The sequence below is a fragment of the Cupressus sempervirens genome, chromosome 6 (assembly GCF_028749045.1).
Source record: "Cupressus sempervirens isolate cs-2001-9-10 chromosome 6, ASM2874904v1, whole genome shotgun sequence".
In the NCBI taxonomy this organism is placed as follows: domain Eukaryota; kingdom Viridiplantae; phylum Streptophyta; class Pinopsida; order Cupressales; family Cupressaceae; genus Cupressus; species Cupressus sempervirens.
The window spans coordinates 699,008,578-699,029,885 of record NC_143123.1 but is presented as its reverse complement, the minus strand read 5'-3'; the positions used below and the strand labels follow the sequence as shown (position 1 = coordinate 699,029,885).

General features: G+C 32.2%; 3 protein-coding genes across 3 annotated transcripts; all 3 read left to right on the top strand.

Annotated features, from left to right (window-relative positions):
• The first annotated feature begins 249 nt into the window (after window positions 1–249).
• On the top strand, window positions 250–1,286 carry LOC149554165 (receptor-like serine/threonine-protein kinase SD1-8). The gene is made up of 3 exons (XM_089790458.1): window positions 250–479; window positions 539–1,019; window positions 1,095–1,286. The coding sequence occupies exons 1-3, from the start codon at window positions 250–252 to the stop codon at window positions 1,284–1,286; spliced, it is 903 nt and encodes a 300-aa protein (XP_089646584.1).
• Window positions 1,287–1,380: 94 nt separating this feature from the next.
• LOC149554164 (receptor-like serine/threonine-protein kinase SD1-8) lies at window positions 1,381–19,640 on the top strand. Its single transcript, XM_089790457.1, has 6 exons — window positions 1,381–1,551; window positions 1,645–1,657; window positions 1,890–2,310; window positions 18,663–18,833; window positions 18,893–19,373; window positions 19,449–19,640. Exons 1-6 carry the CDS (start codon window positions 1,381–1,383, stop codon window positions 19,638–19,640), a joined length of 1,449 nt encoding a protein of 482 aa, XP_089646583.1.
• A 94-nt stretch (window positions 19,641–19,734) lies between these two features.
• LOC149554163 (G-type lectin S-receptor-like serine/threonine-protein kinase SD2-2) lies at window positions 19,735–20,710 on the top strand. Its single transcript, XM_089790456.1, has 3 exons — window positions 19,735–19,887; window positions 19,979–20,011; window positions 20,234–20,710. Exons 1-3 carry the CDS (start codon window positions 19,735–19,737, stop codon window positions 20,708–20,710), a joined length of 663 nt encoding a protein of 220 aa, XP_089646582.1.
• The last annotated feature ends 598 nt before the right edge of the window (window positions 20,711–21,308 follow it).

Below are 21,308 nucleotides of genomic sequence, written 5' to 3'. Positions count from 1 at the left end.
CTCTTTAAAATGAATTTTCACATCTCGCTTCTGGGAAATTGGAAACTTTGAGTTGGGAGTGAGGTTTCTCTTTCTGGGGTGTTTTCGGCTGAGCATAATTTCCTTTCTACTTGAGCGCTAGATAGTAAATTATATTGGGAGTGATGGACGAAACCAATAAAAAGTTCTGCATCTGTGTATTTATAGTGTGTATCCAACTGAAAACTCACGGCTCTGCAGTCAAAGGTGGACACTCTCTTGGGCGAATCGATGACTAGAAATCAGACAATAATTTCGAGAAATGGCACATCTGAATTGGGATTTTTCAGCCCAGATGGTACGAGTAACTGGTATATTGGCATCTGGAATGCCAATTTAACAGAGAATATGATTGTTTGGGTGGCCAACAGGGAGACTCCTGCAAGAGAATGTTCTGGCGTTTTGAAGCTTTCAGGAGGAGGTGATCTTGGACTGTTTGACGCAATGGGTGCATCTCTTTGGTCTGCCAATGTGACCAAAAGGCTGTTTTACTAGATTCTGGTAATTTTGTGATGTTCAGTGATGCCAACAAATCTGAAGCTGTTTGGCAGAGTTTTGACTATCCCGTCGACACCTTGTTGCCAGGGATGAGCTTCGGTGGGCAGCAAAAGCTCGTCTATTGGAAAAGCCCAGTAGATCCTTCTCTTGGGATTTTCTCTTGTCAAGCAGACCCATCTGGAACCAAACAAACGGAGAAATATGGAACTTGGGACGGCAAGTCTTTCAGTGAAATCCCATGGATGATAAACCAAGTCTACTTCTACAATGTCGGCGTTGAAAGCACTCACTCTGGCTGTTATGTCAAGTATACATTGAATGGTACCAAGAATATGCTCTCATGTTTCGTCCTAACAAAGTCTGGAGGAATGCAAGCATATGATCTGCTTGATGACGGTAAATGGAATATGTTCTGGTCTCGACCAGCAGAATCCTGTTCCATAAATGGTCTCTGCGGCGCCTACGGAATCTGCAACTCCAACAATTTTCAGTTCTGCAACTGCGTACAAGGCTTAGCCCCAAAAGATACTCGCGCTTGGGATTTGCGAGAGTCATGATCGAGTGGCTGTGTTCGACAGAGCCCCTTAAACTGCCATGCCAAAAATGGAAGCACCTACGGATTACGAGATCCGAGCAACAGTTTGGCTGCTGCTGAATCCGCATCGTCACACCCTACAATGACGAAGAAAGATTGCCAGAAAGCCTGCCTCCTCAACTGCTCTTGCACTGCGTTTGCTTTCAGTCCGCCTTCAGGGCCCTGCCAAATCTAGTCAGCTGATATTTTGAACTTGCGTACCTCTCTTCCATCAAAAAGCAATGCAAATATTTTTATTCGAGTAGCTGCCTCTGTAAACGCTACGATCGATGGAGAGTCATGCAGATTCCTCGATTTCTCTTCTAAGAATGTTTAGCTACATTGAGTTGAAGATTGCAACTAGGAATTTCAGGACAAAGCTGGGGAGCGGAGGATTTCGCACGGTGTACAAAGGACGTCTGGTAGACTGTACACTTGTGGCAGTAAAGAAGATGAACAGTGTACAGAGACAAGATGAGAAGCAATTCCGAGCAGAAATCAGCTCTCTATAACTAATTGATCATTCTTAGTCAGGCTCTGAGGCTTTTATGCAGAAGGCAAGAGAAGGTATTTGATTTATGATTTCATGTGTAATGGCTCTCTTAGTTCCTTACTCTTCTCAAATAAATCTAAAGGTAAAAATAAGTTACTCGACTGGAAGACTCGATTTGAGATCGCGTTAGGCATAGCAAGAGGATTACTTTATCTCCATGAAGAATGCAGAGATTGTATCATTCACTGCGAAGTTAAGCCCAAAAATATTCTTCTCGACAATAATTTTTTGACTAGAAGTTGGCAGATTTTGGACTGGCAAAGCTTGTGGGTAGAAATTTCAGCCGTGTTCTCACTACAACAAGAGGAACGAGAGGATACTTGGCTCCAGAGTGGATCTCTGGTCTTCCCATTACTCCCAAGGTTGATGTGTATAGTTTTGGTATGATGCTTTTGGAAATCATTTTTGGCCGAAGAAATTTGGATTTAAGAATTCAAGACTCAGCTAAGTATTACTTTCCCTCATGGGCTGCCTCCCAAATTTTCAATGGCAACACAATTAATATTGTGGAGGCAGGAACTGCAGAGGAAACTGACAGTGAAGAGGTGAGAAGAACAATTATTGCCGGGTTGTTATGCATTGAAAAGTATGAGGGAGTGAGGCCGAACATAAGGCAAGTGGGGCTAATGCTGGAAGGGAAGTTGCAGCCACAAATTTCACAAATTCAGTACTATGCGCTTATGGATAATCCAATAGACCAAAAAAAACACTAGTAGCAGTGGCGATATATGACGTAAATAGATTTCAATAGTTGTGAAAGACACGAAAATTAGACTTGCAGTGTTTTATGCACATGGATTGTGGTTGCCTCTTGGTATCAACATGGAAAATGCTTTACCTTCCGAATTTTATTGTATAGTTTAGATTTTTGAAGATCTGAAAGATTAATCATTGACTATTTTTAAGCCAATAGGCTTATTTCTATTGGGCTTGCCGCCTTAATGTTGTGACATTCTGGTGCTGTGGGAAATCATAAAATAAAATCCGGTCATTAACAACAATCTGTAGAAAGGTCCAAAAGACATAATCAAATTTAGGATTTCTAAATCGGCTTAAATATTGTATGTCATGCAAAGATTAGTTTTAAAGCCCTTCTTGTCTAGTACGACCATGAACGGAGCTCCTTCCTCCAAATCTTCACAATACCATTTTTCAAATTATAATTGAATAATGCAAGAAATTAGTGAAACATGTAAGGTATCACAATGGAAACTCTCAAGGGAATTCGCTCTCCTTTCCTTTGCCAAATTTCTTAATGTTTGTTTTGTTATATTATTAATCCCAGGAACTAAAGTTATTAATGCTCTATTTCTCATTAGTTCTGCTTAGGTAATTGTGCACGTTCTTCAGTCTTCATTTTAACCTATAGTTGGCATGAAAAAATTCATTATACGCAATTTAGAGCGTTTTAATTTCTCTTTCTTCATTGGGCATGTTGCTTTTTCTCGGTGGTCTTTTTGTTTCTTAGCCTCAAAAATTGAACAAAAATAGAGTTAGGATAACTAGCAGGGACAAGAGATGTGTCTTTCTCTAGAAATTTTATGTGTCTTGTTACATGAGCCTCACGTGACTCACTCAAATAACAGGCTGCTACAGATGAGGCTATTACAGATGGCTAATGTCTTTTAGCATGCAACATTTTATCTTTGTTCATCCATATCTGGTGAAACTTGTCAAATTCAACTGAAAAGACAAGAAGAAATTTATACCTGGCAAAAAATATTTCTACAATTTGTCGCTGGACTAACCAGACATTAAGATGGCTTTGCTGCAACAATACTAGTTAGGGTTGAGGAATTTCATGTGTTCATTAGACAATCACCAGTTTTATCTAATCCGATATGTAAATTATTACTCGCTAAACTGGTTTCTCTATGACTTGTTTGTCGTATCTTAAATTGTGTTATTTTAATATGGAGATTCAGATCTTCATTTCTTTTTTGCAAAATTTGCTTGGTGTGGATTATCGAAGCTTGTATTAAAGGATTCTTTGCATTTGGTGAGATATTTTAAAGATTGATGACAACTGAGACTTTTTTCCTTGCACAAATTCATGTTTCTAGAGAATTTCTGTCGATTTTTATTTTTTTATATGCAACTTCATATAATTTTTTATCTTATTTTTGCTTATGTTGAGTATTTGATGGAACCATTTTTGCTGAATTTTGACTTCACGCTTAGTTAATTTTCTATGGGTTGGTGATTTGTTATTGAATTTTCTTTTTCTACCTAAAATTTCATTGATGTTGCAGTTTTTTTTATATTGACCTCTATATCAAGTAATTTTGGATTGTTTTGAATGAGTTTAATCCACGGGTAGTTTTTATTGAAACTTTAGTTGATTTTGGAACTATTTTTAAAAGTGAATGTTTGAATTGACTGAAGAAACTTTAACCAATTTGTAAGATGAAAAGGAATCACTAAAATTGGTGCATGGGAAAATGGCTATGAAAAAGGGAAAAAAGTGTCATAATTGAATTTAAGCAATGTAAAATTTAGAAATGTGCATGTTTACCTTATAGATTTCATTAGGAAGTTGACAATACCAATTGTTCTCCAAACATCTGTGAAATGGCCCCAATTGAATAGTTACATAAAACTTGTGAAAATTGTATTCAGCTATCTTTGCTACAAATTTCAAATGTATAGATGACATATATATCAATATTATTCTTTCTTGGTTTCCCTTCACATCCAATCTCAATTCATGTTATATTAAGACCAAAATTCAAACTTGGAGGGCTTTGCAGGTTGACATGTGCTCCCAAAAGGATAGCGTTGCAGGCAGGGTTGTATAGAGGACTGTTTGCTATTTTGATGGGCTCTATTGTTCTATACTGCTCATCATCCCTAATTCTATTTTTTCTTTCCAGATATTTGTAAAACTAGAAACGTTGAACAAATGGGTTGCCATTACTTTTCGGCACAAAATTTGGATTGTAAAAGCCATCAAAATTTTGATGTGGCCTCATTGCCCTTGTTTTCTATTTGGATCTTCTGATTCATGCCTAGTCAATTGTATAATCTATAATTAGTTGATTGGAGAGAGAGAACAACATAATTTTTTTTGGGCATGATTATTTGCAAGTTGTCCAAACATAGGTAATTTTTCTCTGTTTAGAAGGTGGTGACCAACATATTTTTTTATACATGATTATTTGTGAGTTGTCCAAATAGAGATAACTTTTCTTTTTTTAGAAGGTGGGGATTAATGTTTTTGACTTGCTATTACACGTTTATTGTTGCATTGGGACTTGAAAAAATTGCAAAACAAGCCCATTTATAGCATAGGCTGAGATAAATTCCTATTTAATCAAATTTCTAGATTTCAATTATTTTTTATCAGCTTTCAATTTTCCTAGTAGTATTTTTAATTTTATATTGAGAAAATTTGATGAAAACTAGAAAGATGAACTCTTTCTTAAAAGTGGGTGTGTCATGTTCAAGGAATGTTAGGGTTTTTGTTGACAGTTTAAAAGATAAGATAGAATTTTTAGCATTTTTTGATGTTACTAGTAGATTATTTATATATTATATTTTATTAAAGGGCTTGACTAGACACTTGGAAATGTTAAAACAATACTAGTGCCTCACATGTGCTTTCAAATTTGGCATGCATTTTTGATAGAGTTAGCCACATAAGTGTGTTTCTAACATGTCAGATAGACAGTAGCTTGTAGGATACAATAATATTCTTAGTAGGACTAGTATTTTCTTCAACATATTGCATAGATAATATCTTGTCTATGTTCCCACATTTTACTTACATGTCTAGCATGGTAATTTAAATGATAATATGGCAATGCCCTACAACAATTTTATGGATAATATCTAGGTGCTAGGACACATATAATTTTTTTTTCCTTTATCTTGACACATTTCTCCTCACAATTTTCGGTCCCAGAGGTAACTGCTCTTGCTAAGAGGGTTGCATTTCTTGAATATGAGTTGTCTTATTACAAATAACTTAAATCTCATTTTAATCCTATTAAAGAATTCTAAAAATTGTATTTTATCTATTTATCTTTGTTATGTTGCTAATATTTAGTTGTGAAGCTTTTCTTAGGAAAAAAGTCGGTGAAATTTGATTCTTACAAGAACAATTAGCAAGAATTCATCAGCTTTATGTTAGCATTCTTAGCAATGATCATTTTCGATAATAATTAAAATATAAGTTTGATAAACTTTTTTGATCTATATCTATAAAGGCTTATACAATTTAATATTTTTATATAGATTTTTAAAGAAAATTTATAGGAAAACAAATGGAATGTCATTGATTAAAATAGTAAATATTTTCAAATAAAGAATAGATTGTGTATATAGGGATAGTCTAATTAAATTCAATTGTTGAACGTGCATTGTAATTTTAATGAAGATTTTATCAAAGTTTACAAAAATATTTGGAATAAGTATATAAGAATATAAGAATCTTACAGTCATTTATTATTAAAATTTATTTTTCAATTGTTATTTTTGAAATAGACTGTGTAAGGATTTTTCCTTCAACTTTTAGATCACATTGTGAGATCCAGCATTCTTTCCTTTTATTTCTCTTTCATTCAGATGATAGATATGGAAGTATGATCTGAAAAAATATTTATATAAACATTTCTAAAAATAGCTTACCACTATTATTAAAATTCATTTCAAATAAAAATTTAAAGTATAATAAATCAAATAACAAAAGATCAACACTTTACATAGCCAAAAGAAAAAAACTATTTAATGCGAATGGTGTGGACTAAGAAGTCCTGTGAAATGTCCCTTTACTAATTTTGTGTGATATTTCAGGCCTCTAATCAGATTTTCAAGATCAAACAACTAATATCACAACATGTGAGCTGCAGATTCATACCAAAGAGCTAGGAATGCACTACGCTCTCACATTTAATAATCTGAAAGTAATGCTTTAAATTTTGTGGCCGAGAAACAACTGTGTTGGTTCATAGTTAGGTGGGAAAGGGTTTGGAGAAACATTTTTGGGTAGACAAGTCCAGTAAACCAGTCGTCGCAGAAGCAGCTCCCCGGGATTAAGTCAGTCGTCATAGTCAAGCTGCTCCGTGGCTAAGCCAGTCATACAAGTCTACGTGTGGATAAGTCAGGTGTCGTAGTCCACAAAGTAGAATTCATTTCTCGTGTTTCATGAAAAACGGTTCTAAAAAATATAGCCAAGACAAATTTTAATGTAAATGTATAAGTCAATTGTAATAGTATGCAGAGTTTAATTATACTATCATAGTATATAAAGATAATGGAGAGAATCATAGGTATGTTGGAGATATGTAGGAGGTTTAAACTTCTACTTTCAAGGAAGAAGAGGTAACATGAAGATTTATTTTTGTTATGTGAATATTTGAAATATTTTCCTAAATTGTATTTAGGAGTTCTTATTTTTCAGTAAGCGGATGAAAATGAGATGGGAACAAAATTTGTCTCAGATTGTTATTTTCCATTTAGTAACCATTTATGTTTAAATTTTCAGTAAAAATAAAATTAGAAGGAAAATAATCTTTTTTAACTTGTTTTTATTGTTGCACGACATAGATATGTATTAATGAGAGGACCAACTTCTTTCAATTTTAGAGATTAAACTTTTAATCCGAAATTGACTACAAGATTGCTGGGACCAACAACTTTGAAATATTCCTAAACAAAATCCATAATCTCGAACTCTATTTTTTAGGAAGTGGACATCAATGAGACCTCACCTATAGTCATGGAGACGAGCAACAAGGAGTTAAAATACAAAGACAAGCATGGGCCTTATCTAATATGCACGAGATGAGGGATTCATAGTTGAGTGTTAAAGTATCTAAATACTTACACCACCAAATCTTAAACTATATGCAAGGACATTTTTTTCAAGGCTCATCATTTGTTATATAAATTGTACTAGTAGTTACGTGCTTATATGCATGCGATGAGGAGGAGCCAATAGGTTTTATTTATCAAAAAGTTGGTAGTAATGGCCGCTAAGCACATAGAAGAAGGGAAAATTGATATCAAATACAATATAGGTGTGTAAATCCTAATGAGCCTTTGATAAGCTTAATAAAGTATGTGAAACTATTGATGACATGAGGTATTGAAATTTGGTTAGGCAATGATTCTCTTTCTATGCTTTTTCTTTTCTTTTTGCAATTTGTGGGCCATCCTTTCTAGGTAGATCAATGTAACTTGGGATGTTTGACAAGATTAGGTATTATATTGGAAGTGGCCTTTATAGATTCTGACCAAGGAGAAAACAGTGATCTATTTGAAATACTATAATTTTTTTGTATTGTTGAATGATATATTAAATAAATCCCCTCAATCAATATTTTAAAGTAATCTAATAATTATCCTTATGAATGCTTTGAGAATATTTATTAATAATATATGAGGTTCATTAGGGTTTACAAATCTATTCTTGTGTTACTCATAATTGCAATTTTCATGTGCTTCTCTTTCCTTATTTCTGCTTTTTTTTTCTGAATACCTTTACCGTTGAGTTGTTTGTTTTTGTCCTATTTAAATTGTACACGGAGTCATTATCTTATAGATGGAAAGATGACTTTATTTATTTTATTAAAATAAATAAGAAGTCTACGTGTGTTACTTGACAAAGGATTATAAATGATGTTAAGTGTTATTTGAATTAAATATATGTTTTGGATAAAGCTATTTTTAATCTAATGATAAAATTATATGAAATTATTATTTATAAATAATAATATGACTTATTCTAATGGAAATAAAGTATTTAATAATCACTTTAATATTTTAGTAAATAATCAATTTAGTGTTTTCAAAATATTTTTTTATTATATTTATCTTTTATTAATATAATAATAAATGTTAAATAATTTTTGAAGAAATATACTTGAAGTATCTAATAATGATTTTTTTTTTGATGTTGTGTTGTATTTAGGTAAGAATTAGTTTTATTTACTTAAATGTAATAGCTAAAAGTTTTAGTAAATAAATAGAATTTAAATAATTGATAAAAATCTATCTAAACTAAGAGTGTTTATTATGCCAAGGTCTATATTTTTTTAGATATCATTAATTAATATTCTATCAAATTGATACTTATTTTTTAGTGGATATTATGTATATTTTTTTTAGTATTAATTATAATTTTTGGTAATTATTTAACTTAACATTGATAAAAAGATTTTGAAAAAATAAATGTGATAAATATTTTTGATTGGCTATTATATTTTATAAAAGAGTTATAAATAATGATGAAAAAATATATAAAGAGTACAAACTAGAATATTAAATACAAAAGAAGTCACTTATTTCAAATGTAACAATATTAAATAACTTACTTTTCGTTCTTAAAATTGATTTTTGAGATAAAATTAGTAAAATAATTTTTTTTTTAAATCAATTAAAAATATTATAAAGATTTAAATAAATAGAAATGATTATATATTAAAAAATAATAATTTACAATGAACTATTTAAGATTTTTTTTTTTCTTAAATATCAATCATAAAATGGTCAACTTACATTACATTTTAATTTTTTTACTATTATAGGAATTTTACATATATTTACATTTGAAAATTAAATAATAATTAAATGAGAAAATGTCTTTTTGTAATTATAATTTTTAATGAGTAAAATTTATGAATTATATGGTCCAATATTGATTATGAAAAATTAAAATATTATTAAAAGTAAAAATAAAAATAAAAATAATAAAAATATATTTTAAAAAGTCAATATTATAAAACTAATTGAATTCACCTAGTAAAGGAAGAACATTAGTAATGACAATTAGATTGAACAATGATCCTAATAGTTAAATACTTGAAGATTATTTTGTGATTGGGATTATGTTGGTTTTTGACTCACTTTGTGTCTTTAGTCTAGAATATTCACTATAAAAGATATTAATAGTTCATTTCTCTCTTTCAAACTATTCCCAAGAAACCAACAGTTCTCAAAGTTCTCATGACTTTAGTAGTACAATAATCATAAGCTACCTAACTAAATGTTGGCTTCCATTCTTCCTACACTTCCAACATCTACTCTCAAGCACCCAAGGGTTCTTGTGGTTCTAGAATGTTACAAGCACAACAACGATAATTAGAACAAACCAAGATAAAAATACTCTTTCAACACACACTAAAGTTACTTGACCATTTTCTCATTGCTAATTTGTAAGCACAAATCTAATAGAAGGAAAAGTTCTAAAACCATATGTAAGTTTTTCTTTAAAATTTATATGTAATATGCTCTACAAACTGAGGTAGCTAAATTATTTTCCACAAATTCAACTATAAATATAATAAAACTACTCAAAAATATCTTGGTTATATATGTAATATAATAAACTAAGAGATTGTTACTCTCTTTCAAAAACTATTCCCGAACAACCATCGATCCTCATGGTTCCTATAACATTATGAGTACAATAATGATAAGCTACACTACTAAATAATGGACCTTACATTATAAGCATTAATATAGTACTTGTACGAGATCTTTCATATTCACAATTACATTCTTTGCTTCAAATTTTTTGTGTAAGAAATCTGTAACTTGATTCTTAAAGACATTTTATTGCTACACTATTCAAAATGTGGATGATGCCATGCTTGAAGGATTCAAGACCATGTGGCCATAGCTTCAAAATTTGGCAGGTCGTATTTATTTTAAGTTGAGAAACTTTAATATGCGCTCTTCCAATCTCATGCACCTAAACATAGGCTATCTAAGCCATAATGACAGAAACAAGCCTCATGGATGTTGACCAATACACTAGGCTTAAATTACTACATGAAATTTCAAAAGGAGAATTAGTTAATAAAATCGGTCTTCAAAATTATAATCGAGGCAATGTTGTAAACCAAGAATTCCTAGAATAAGGGTTCTTAATAGGTTTCTAGCACTAGAAGAGTTGGTAATCCATGGCCTATGTTTCTAGGTAAATTGTTGTACATTGAGCTAAATATTTGTAGAATAATATTTATTTCTTTCAAATTCTTGTATAAATTTGATGACAATGGCATTGCTTCTTTTAAATTCTTGGATATGAGTGAACATATATTATGTTTGATGTAGGAGATGATTCTGAATGAGATTTGAGTACAACAGATGAAATTGATAAATTTGAAAAATGGTGCAAGCCCATATTGGGGCAGACAACGCTAAAAAAGCATTGAATTTTTTGCATTTTCTTTTCAAAGATTGGTCCATTGATTGTCACAATTTTTTTTTTTCAAGAAGACTATCCTAATAACATGCATAGTAAATTGCTAGATTAGGAAAATGAGTTTTCAAAATCAAGATTGTTCACTGCCATAAGAAAATAGTCAATGCAGGGGAGAACAAATTTTTAATTTTGTGGAAAAAACCTCTACTCAGTGATGAAAATAGTAGTGGGAAAACTAGAAGCCTTGGAATGTGCAGATAGATTGATAAATTGAATTTAGCAAAAACTTCATTCATGATTGAAATATATATATAGGAAAAACTAGAAGTCAAAAGCAATTATACATCATATATTGTACACCATTTTTTAATCACTAAAGGATGGAACAAAAATTGAATTACTAAAGATCTCAAATAAATTTAGATAAGTTTTGCAAAAGATCCATGCTTAGACTGTCATATACCTGAAAAAATCACATTATAGACTAAAAAATCTGCAACAATTTAACACAGTTGTTTTCTTTTCTCTTGAAACACAATTTAAATAATATATTTAAATACATAAAAAAATTAACATCTCACTTAATTGAAAAATAAAATTAAGTTTCATAGATTTGTGTTCATAACTAGTAAAATGGACCTCACTTTATTTAAATGATACTTATTCCCAACAACATCTCTAGTGCCTCCATCCATAGTATTCTCTGCAATCATACAACAAACAAAAAATGAGGAATGAAATAAAATCAAATAAGTCAGTCTAAATTTAAAATATAAGAGCATCTGATGTGAAAATTTAATATGAACAAAGGTGTTCAAACTGTAGGCTTTCAACCATCTTCTGTTGCAACACCTTCATACTCCAATAATGGAAGTGTTTAAAGATTATATTTTTTCATTGCACAATACACCATAGAAAGTATCCTAGAAATGGGAACTGACTTGATAAGCAACAAAATCAGCACTAAAAATGAATCCCATGTGGAAAATCTTGTGGCAAATTTCTTATGTTGAATGTGAAGCTAACCCAAGAAAAATTTCTAAAACCATATGTAAGTTTTTCTTTAAAATTTATATGTAATATGCTCTACAAACTGAGGTAGCTAAATTATTTTCCACAAATGCAACTATAAATATAGTAAAACTACTCAAAAATATCTTGGTTATATATGTAATATAATAAACTAAGAGATTGTTACTTTCTTTCAAAAACTATTCCCAAACAACCAACGATCCTCATGGTTCCTATAACATTATGAGTACAATAATGATAAGCTACACTACTAAATAATGGACCTTACATTATAAGCATTAATATAGTACTTGTACGAGATCTTTCATATTCACAATTACATTCTTTGCTTCAAATTTTTTGTGTAAGAAATCTGTAACTTGATTAATTCATAAAAGTTTGTTACCAAAAATTCTCATTATTGACCTTGCTAATCCCAGTTGACAACAAAAAGTATTTTATATTTTAGTGCCTTTGTATCATATATGTATGTGGCATCACAAAAGTAATACAAATAATTTTATATATCATTTTTATGGAGTTGGGAGTATTTCAATAGTTGATTTAGACATTACTTTATAACTATACTACCAGTCCAAGTTCCAAGGGTCTAATGATTGCTTAAAGTGCTTCTCTAACATGTGTTCAATTGTTATTGTATTTTCCATAGCAATATACTATTGCAATCACTTCTATTTAACAAGTGATTAATCTTTTTCGTTCCAACCAATTAGGTTTAAATATTTTAATTTTGAATTTTGAATTTTTATTTTTCTAAGGTATATATGTGATATTTTTAGTTTTTAAACCAATAAAACTATTTTACTTGCAATTTATTGGCTTAGATATTTGGGTCTTATAGGAGCAAATTTACAGGAAGTATCCCTATTCTAAGGCTATATTTTTTGATGCACAAATATATAAACATATGAAGGTGTGTGTGTGTGTGTGTGTGTGTGTGTGTGTGTGTGTGTGTGTGTGTGTGTGTGTGTGTGTGTGTGTGTGTGTGTGTATACTTTAAACAAAATTAAATAAAATATTAATAAACTAAGATACAACTATTCTTTATTTTTAATATACAACTATGCTATAAATATATTATTTAATAATATATAAATTTTAAATAGCTTTTAAAAAAAAAAAAGTAAAATGAAATTATTTTTGATGATAACCATTTTATTCTACTTAATTAAACCATTATGTCTTACAAAAAATACAAGCAACTACATCGCACTTGTTTCATAAATAATCTGCACAACTAATTATATTAAACAATTAGTTAACTAAATAAATTTGTAGTCTTTCACAGATGGTTTACATACAGTGCTTCTAAATTTATATTTCTAAAATTATACATCAAGAGTTTTCCTCTACAAATAGTTTGACTTGTTGATGTTCATTTTATTATTGAAACTTAAAGACCTCTTTAAAAATTATTAAACCACCCCAACTTAAATTTAACTCCAAGACAAATAGTAAGTTGGGATCGACAAATTAGGCAAACAAACGTTCCTGTATGAGGGCTCCCAACTGCCACCTTCTTTTGTGTTATTTTTTAAATGTGCTAATTTTGTCTCTCGAAACAGAAGAAACTAAAACATGATTAAAACTACCATGGCATGTTGGAAACTAAAGATTCAAACATTTAGAAGAGTGTTATGTCTAAACAAGGCTATGTAAAACTTTAAATATACTTATCTACATTATTTTTTTTTAATATTATATCTAATTTACAACTTTATAAGTACCAGATATATTAAAATTTAATATCCATGAAATTACTAAATATACTCTCATTCACACAATAAAAAATGAAATAAAAGTTTAAAGAAGAAAAGGGCAACAGGCGTGTGCTTGATCAAACTGAACTATTATAAAATCTACAAAAAACTCTTAGTTAAATAATTTCTCTTGAGATGACGGTTCACCTTTGTCAATATTGAAAAGATCATTCTACAAGCATGACAAGAACACAGAGCATACAAAATAGTTGATAAAGATGATGTTTATGATGTATATTTTGTTGATAAATAAGTGATAAACAATCGTAGAAGAGTAGATAATAAAATTGAGATTCTATATGGCCAAGGGGTGGCCTATTGTTGGAGTTGAAAGAAAAAAATTATAGCGTCTGAGAATGATCAGAAGGAAAGTTGCATTGTTCAAAGACACACAAATACGGAATCTGTAGCTCCTAAATCAGTGCATTCATTTGATATTTCATCAAACATAAAAAATAGAATGGGACTGCTCATGGTCAGCATAACTCTCACCCTTGACATCATGGGAGGGCACTTGTTTCTTCCACTTATATATTTCCAATTTAGGGAACAATTTTTTCATGAAGTATTTTATTTTACATATCTAGTAGTCAACAAATGATTTCACATTCAGATAGAACCTTGCACGAGATTCTTGGTCTACTTTGTCCTGTTAAAACCATTAGGGGCCAATGTATTCTTATATAATTAGAATTTTTTTCTTGGATTAATCCTAGAAGATCAAGTCACTATTACCACCAAGGCCATCTCCACCCTATTGCCAACTCCCGTAAATCACCCTAGAACTTTTTGTAAACTATTAAGACACCAACATAATAAATGTTGACAATATGATAGTCATCAAGCAGGACTTTCAAGAACCACCATTTCCTTGCTCTGTTGTCGTCACCTTTTTCCGTTGCCTCCAAAACATTTTTGGTATTAGACATCACCAAATTGGTGAATGTCTCAACTATAATAGCCTATCGGCTAACAAGGTATGCATGTTAGACAATAAAAAAATAGTACTGTGGACAAATATTTTAATAGAAAGTTGGGAATTTAACAAAAAGAGAAAATACAAGAGGGGTCTACAATTGAGAACATGCTAAGTCAAAGCTTAGTGAGTTATGTGTAAGACTAGTTTACCTATTGCACATTGAAATACCATGACTAATTTTAATTTCAATGGAATTATTTGCTTGTTTCAAACTTCTTGTCAAGGTCCACCACTCTTTTGAAATAAATCTCATTCAATATTTTACCTCATATTTTTCAAATATGCTAGTAGGTATATGCCATATTCAACAAGAGCTCTGTAGAGCTGGAGTCCCACCTAATGAATAAATAGTTTGTGAAATTTGTCAAGTGTTCAAGTAATATTTTAATCAAAATTAAGCTTCTCATAATTGAAAATAATTAAATTTTTGATAAAATCATAAGATAAAAAAAAGTGAGTAAGTTCTTTTTTTTTTTCAAAAATCAATAGAAAATTAATACATATGCTTTATAAAATGAAGACACTATGAAGGATGCAAATATTCAATAAATAAAGAAACCAATTAAATTACTTGGAGTTCGTAAATAAAAATGCCTATAAAATTTTGCCCACATAAGCATCTTCCAAAGATTTAGGCAGATCAAAGTGGTATCATGTAACATGCAGTTGGATGCCTAAGAGTTGAAACAAAAGAATGAATGTCAAGATTTCCACTTACATCAAATGTTTATACACAAAAGTATATAATGTTAACAAGGAATAGAGGCACATACACCTTTTGGATTGGGTCTAGTCATGCCATACAAAATGATATAGTTAAATCCCAATAGTATCACAATATAGTATTTAAAATGAAATACATAGAAATAGAAATAATTAAAAATAAAAATAAAAAATAAAAACAAATAAAAAATAGTAGAAATAAATAAATAAATGTGACTTTTCTATAAATGACTATAAATTTATCCCTCCACATGCCCAATGGTAAACAAACAACTTTAGAAAATAGAGTAAATCTATTTTACCCTCTATCCCACATATAGGGCACTCTTAAAGGTTTACCACGTATAATGCTAATCACAAGGTCAAAGGAAAATTCTCAAAAAATAGACTTTCTGCAATACCCGATTATCCATCTACTACTGCTTTGATCAATTAAATTTGCATTCGAGCTGAAAAGAATGTAAAAAAAATGTGTGTACAAAATCTATTCAAAGATTCAAAGGGAGATATAGTGAATCTAGCATGGTGGAGATTGGGGACTTAATTTTTAGATGTAAAGTCCTCATTGTCATGCAATTGAACTTAGCCAATTTCCTAAAGATATCAGGTTTTTGATTCTTAAAGACATTTTATTGCTACACTATTCAAAATGTGGATGATGCCATGCTTGAAGGATTCAAGACCATGTGGCCATAGCTTCAAAATTTGGCAGGTCGTATTTATTTTAAGTTGAGAAACTTTAATATGCGCTCTTCCAATCTCATGCACCTAAACATAGGCTATCTAAGCCATAATGACAGAAACAAGCCTCATGGATGTTGAGCAATACACTAGGCTTAAATTACTACATGAAATTTCAAAAGGAGAATTAGTTAATAAAATCGATCTTCAAAATTATAATCGAGGCAATGTTGTAAACCAAGAATTCCTAGAATAAGGGTTCTTAATAGGTTTCTAGCACTAGAAGAGTTGGTAATCCATGGCCTATGTTTCCAGGTAAATTGTTGTACATTGAGCTAAATATTTGTAGAATAATATTTATTTCTTTCAAATTCTTGTATAAATTTGATGACAATGGCATTGCTTCTTTTAAATTCTTGGATATGAGTGAACATATATTATGTTTGATGTAGGAGATGATTCTGAATGAGATTTGAGTACAACAGATGAAATTGATAAATTTGAAAAATGGTGCAAGCCCATATTGGGGCAGACAACGCTAAAAAAGCATTGAATTTTTTGCATTTTCTTTTCAAAGATTGGTCCATTGAGTGTCACAATTTTTATTTTTCAAGAAGACTATCCTAATAACATGCATAGTAAATTGCTAGATTAGGAAAATGAGTTTTCAAAATCAAGATTGTTCACTGCCATAAGAAAATAGTCAATGCAGGGGAGAAATTTTTTTTAATTTTGTGGAAAAAACCTCTAGTCAGTGATGAAAATAGTAGTGGGAAAACTAGAAGCCTTGGAATGTGCAGATAGATTGATAAATTGAATTTAGCAAAAACTTCATTCATGATTGAAATATATATATAGGAAAAACTAGAAGTCAAAAGCAGTTATACATCATATATTGTACACCATTTTTTAATCACTAAAGGATGGAACAAAAATTGAATTACTAAAGATCTCAAATAAATTTAGATAAGTTTTGCAAAAGATCCACGCTTAGACTGTCATATACCTGAAAAAATCACATTATAGACTAAAAAATCTGCAACAATTTAACACAGTTTTTTTCTTTTCTCTTGAAACACAATTTAAATAATATATTTAAATACATAAAAAAATTAACATCTCACTTAATTGAAAAATAAAATTAAGTTTCATAGATTTGTGTTCATAACTAGTAAAATGGACCTCACTTTATTTAAATGATATTTATTCCCAACAACATCTCTAGTGCCTCCATCCATAGTATTCTCTGCAATCATACAACAAAAAAAAAATGAGGAATGAAATAAAATCAAATAAGTCAGTCTAAATTTAAAATATAAGAGCATCTGATGTGAAAATTTAATATGAACAAAGGTGTTCAAACTGTAGGCTTTCAACCATCTTCTGTTGCAACACCTTCATACTCCAATAATGGAAGTGTTTAAAGATTATATTTTTTCATTGCACAATACACCATAGAAAGTATCCTAGAAATGGGAACTGACTTGATAAGCAACAAAATCAGCACTAAAAATGAATCCCAGTGGAAAATCTTGTGGCAAATTTCTTATGTTGAATGTGAAGCTAACCCAAGAAAAGTTAATGTTCCTGAGTCCATAATTACAATTCTCACCACACGAGGCCCCCTGACCTCTAAAGATTTTTTCTATTTACATGCACATGCAACACAAGACAGGTTACACTGTGAGATGCCATCACATGGAAGATGTTTCCTTTGAAAATTGCCACTCGTCTATTGAACAATTTGAAAAATGGCACTTGCTCTACTTCTCTAATTTTCAGTTGAATTTTTTTTTTAAATCTAAAATTTCACTTAATAGAGAAATTAACTTAGACCATAAGATTAATGAACATTTTTTTCCCTTTGCACAGTTTTCAAAACATGAACTATTAGTTAAAAGGAGTCTGAAAACTATAGTCTCCGAATACATATGCAGGACTAATAAGCATTATGATTGTTCAAGAGGTCACGGAACATGCCAAGCTTACTATGAAATAGTTAAAATCACACGCCTAGACTCTTCCTCTATTAATAATTCATTGCCCTTTCGATGCCTATTGCTCATATGACCGACTTTGGCCCTTTCAAAGACTTTTGCACATATGACCAACTTTTCATATGTTTCCTGTGCCAAATGTCTTCGCATATTAATTCCCCTGGATGAGTCTGCCACTCTTTCTCGTCTCTCTATCGTGGCCAACGTTTGACATATGAGCAGAGTTGCTTCTCTCAAGTCTTTGTTACGCAACACTACCAAATAAATTTCCATGCGTTTGGAAGAACACTATACTTTTCACCCTCAGCTTAATTTTGTGAATGGCTGTCATATCCCCAAAAAACAATTTTATTTTATTTTAAACCCTACGTTATGCAAGCACACCAACCTCTTTAAAATGAATTTTCACATCTCGCTTCTGGGAAATTGAAAACTTTGAGTTGGGAGTGAGGTTTCTCTTTCTGGGGTGTTTTCGGCTGAGCGTAATTTCCTTTCTACTTGAGCGCTAGATAGTAAATTATATTGGGAGTGATGGACGAAACCAATAAAAAGTTTTGCATCTGTGTATTTATAGTGTGTATCCAACTGAAAACTCACGGCTCTGCAGTCAAAGGTGGACACTCTCTTGGGCGAATCGATGACTAGAAATTAGACAATAATTTCGAGAAATGGCACATCTGAATTGGGATTTTTCAGCCCAGATGGTACGAGTAACTGGTATATTGGCATCTGGAATGCCAATATAACAGAGAATACGATTGTTTGGGTGGCCAACAGGGAGACTCCTGCAAGAGAATGTTCTGGTGTTTTGAAGCTTTCAGGAGGAGGTGATCTTGGACTGTTTGACGCAATGGGTGCATCTCTTTGGTCTGCCAATGTGACCAAAAGGCTGTTTTACTAGATTCTGGTAATTTTGTGATGTGCAGTGATGCCAACAAATCTAAAGTTGTTTGGCAGAGTTTTGACTATCCCGTCGACACCTTGTTGCCAGGGATGAGCTTCGGTGGGCAGCAAAAGCTCGTCTATTGGAAAAGCCCAGTAGATCCTTCTCTTGGGATTTTCTCTTGTCAAGCAGACCCATCTGGAACCAAACAAACGGAGAAATATGGAACTTGGGACGGCAAGTCTTTCAGTGAAATCCCATGGATGATAAACCAAGTCTACTTCTACAATGTCGGCGTTGAAAGCACTCACTCTGGTTGTTATGTCAAGTATACATTGAATGGTACCAAGAATATGCTCTCATGTTTCGTCCTAACAAAGTCTGGAGGAATGCAAGCATATGATCTGCTTGATGACGGTAAATGGAATATGTTCTGGTCTCGACCAGCAGAACCCTGTTCCACATATGGTCTCTGCGGCGCCTATGGAATCTGCAACTCCAACAATTTTCAGTTCTGCAGCTGCGTACAAGGCTTAGCCCCAAAAGACACTCGCGCTTGGGATTTGCGAGAGTTGTGATCGAGTGGCTGTGTTCGACAGAGCCCCTTAAACTGCCATGCCAAAAATGGAAGCACCTACGGATTACGAGATCCGAGCAACAGTTTGGCTGCTGCTGAATCCGCATCGTCACACCCTACAATGACGAAGAAAGATTGCCAGAAAGCCTGCCTCCTCAACTGCTCTTGCACTGCGTTTGCTTTCAGTCCGCCTTTAGGGCCCTCCCAAATCTAGTCAGGCGATATTTTGAACTTGCGTACCTCTCTTCCATCAAAAACCAATGCAAATATTTTTATTCGAGTAGCTGCCTCTGTAAACGCTACGATCGATGGAGAGTCATGCAGATTCCTCGATTTCTCTTCTAAGAATGTTTAGCTACATTGAGTTGAAGATTGCAACTAGGAATTTCAGGACAAAGCTGGGGAGCGGAGGATTTCGTACGGTGTACATAGGACGTCTGGTAGACTGTACACTTGTGGCGGTAAAGAAGATGAACAGTGTACAGACACAAGATGAGAAGCAATTTCGAGCAGAAATCAGCTCTCTATAACTAATTTATCATTCTTAGTCAGGCTCCGAGGCTTTTATGCAGAAGGCAAGAGAAGGTATTTGATTTATGATTTCATGTGTAATGGCTCTCTTAGTTCCTTACTCTTCTCAAATAAATCTAAAGGTAAACATAAGGTACTCGACTGGAAGACTCGATTTGAGATCGCGTTAGGCATAGCAAGAGGATTACTTTATCTCCATGAAGAATGCAGAGATTGTATCATTCACTGCGAAGTTAAGCCCGAAAATATTCTTCTCGACAATAATTTTTTGACTAGAAGTTGGCAGATTTTGGACTGGCAAAGCTTGTGGGTAGAGATTTCAGCCGTGTTCTCACTACAACAAGAGGAACGAGAGGATACTTGGCTCCAGAGTGGATCTCTGGTCTTCCCATTACTCCCAAGGTTGATGTGTACAGTATTGGTATGATGCTTTTGGAAATCATTTTTGGCCGAAGAAATTTGGATTTAAGAATTCAAGACTCAGCTAAGTATTACTTTCCCTCATGGGCTGCCTCCCAAATTTTCAACGGCAACAGAATTAATATTGTGGAGGCAGGAACTGCAGAGGAAATTGACAGTGAAGAGGTGAGAAGAACAATTATTGCCGGGTTGTTATGCATTGAAAAGTATGAGGGAGTGAGGCCGAACATAAGGCAAGTGGTGCTAATGCTGGAAGGGAAGTTGCAGCCACAAATTTCACAAATTCAGTACTATGCGCTTATGGATAATCCAATAGACCAAAAAAAACACTAGTAGCAGTGGCGATATATGACGTAAATAGATTTCAATAGTTGTGAAAGACACGAAAATTAGACTTGGAGTGTTTTATGCACATGGATTGTGGTTGCCTCTTGGTATCAAAATTGAAAATGCTTTACCTTCCCAATTCTATTGTATAGTTTAGATTTTTGAAGATCTGAAAGATTAATCATTGACTATTTTTAAGCCAATAGGCTTATTTCTATTGGGCTTGCCGCCTTAATGTTGTGACATTCTGGTGTTGTGGGAAATCATAAAATAAAATTCGGTCATTAACAACAATCTGTAGAAAGGTCCAAAAGACATAATCAAATTTAGGATTTCTAAATCGGCTTAAATATTGTATGTCATGCAAAGATTAGTTTTAAGCCCTTCTTGTCTAGTACGACCATGAACGGAGCTCCTTCCTCCAAATCTTCACAATACCATTTTCCAAATTATAATTGAATAATGCAAGAAATTAGTGAAACATGTAAGGTATCACAATGGAAACTCTCAAGGGAATTCGCTCTCCTTTCCTTTGCCAAATTTCTTAATGTTTGTTTTGTTATATTATTAATCCCAGGAACTAAAGTTATTAATGCTCTATTTC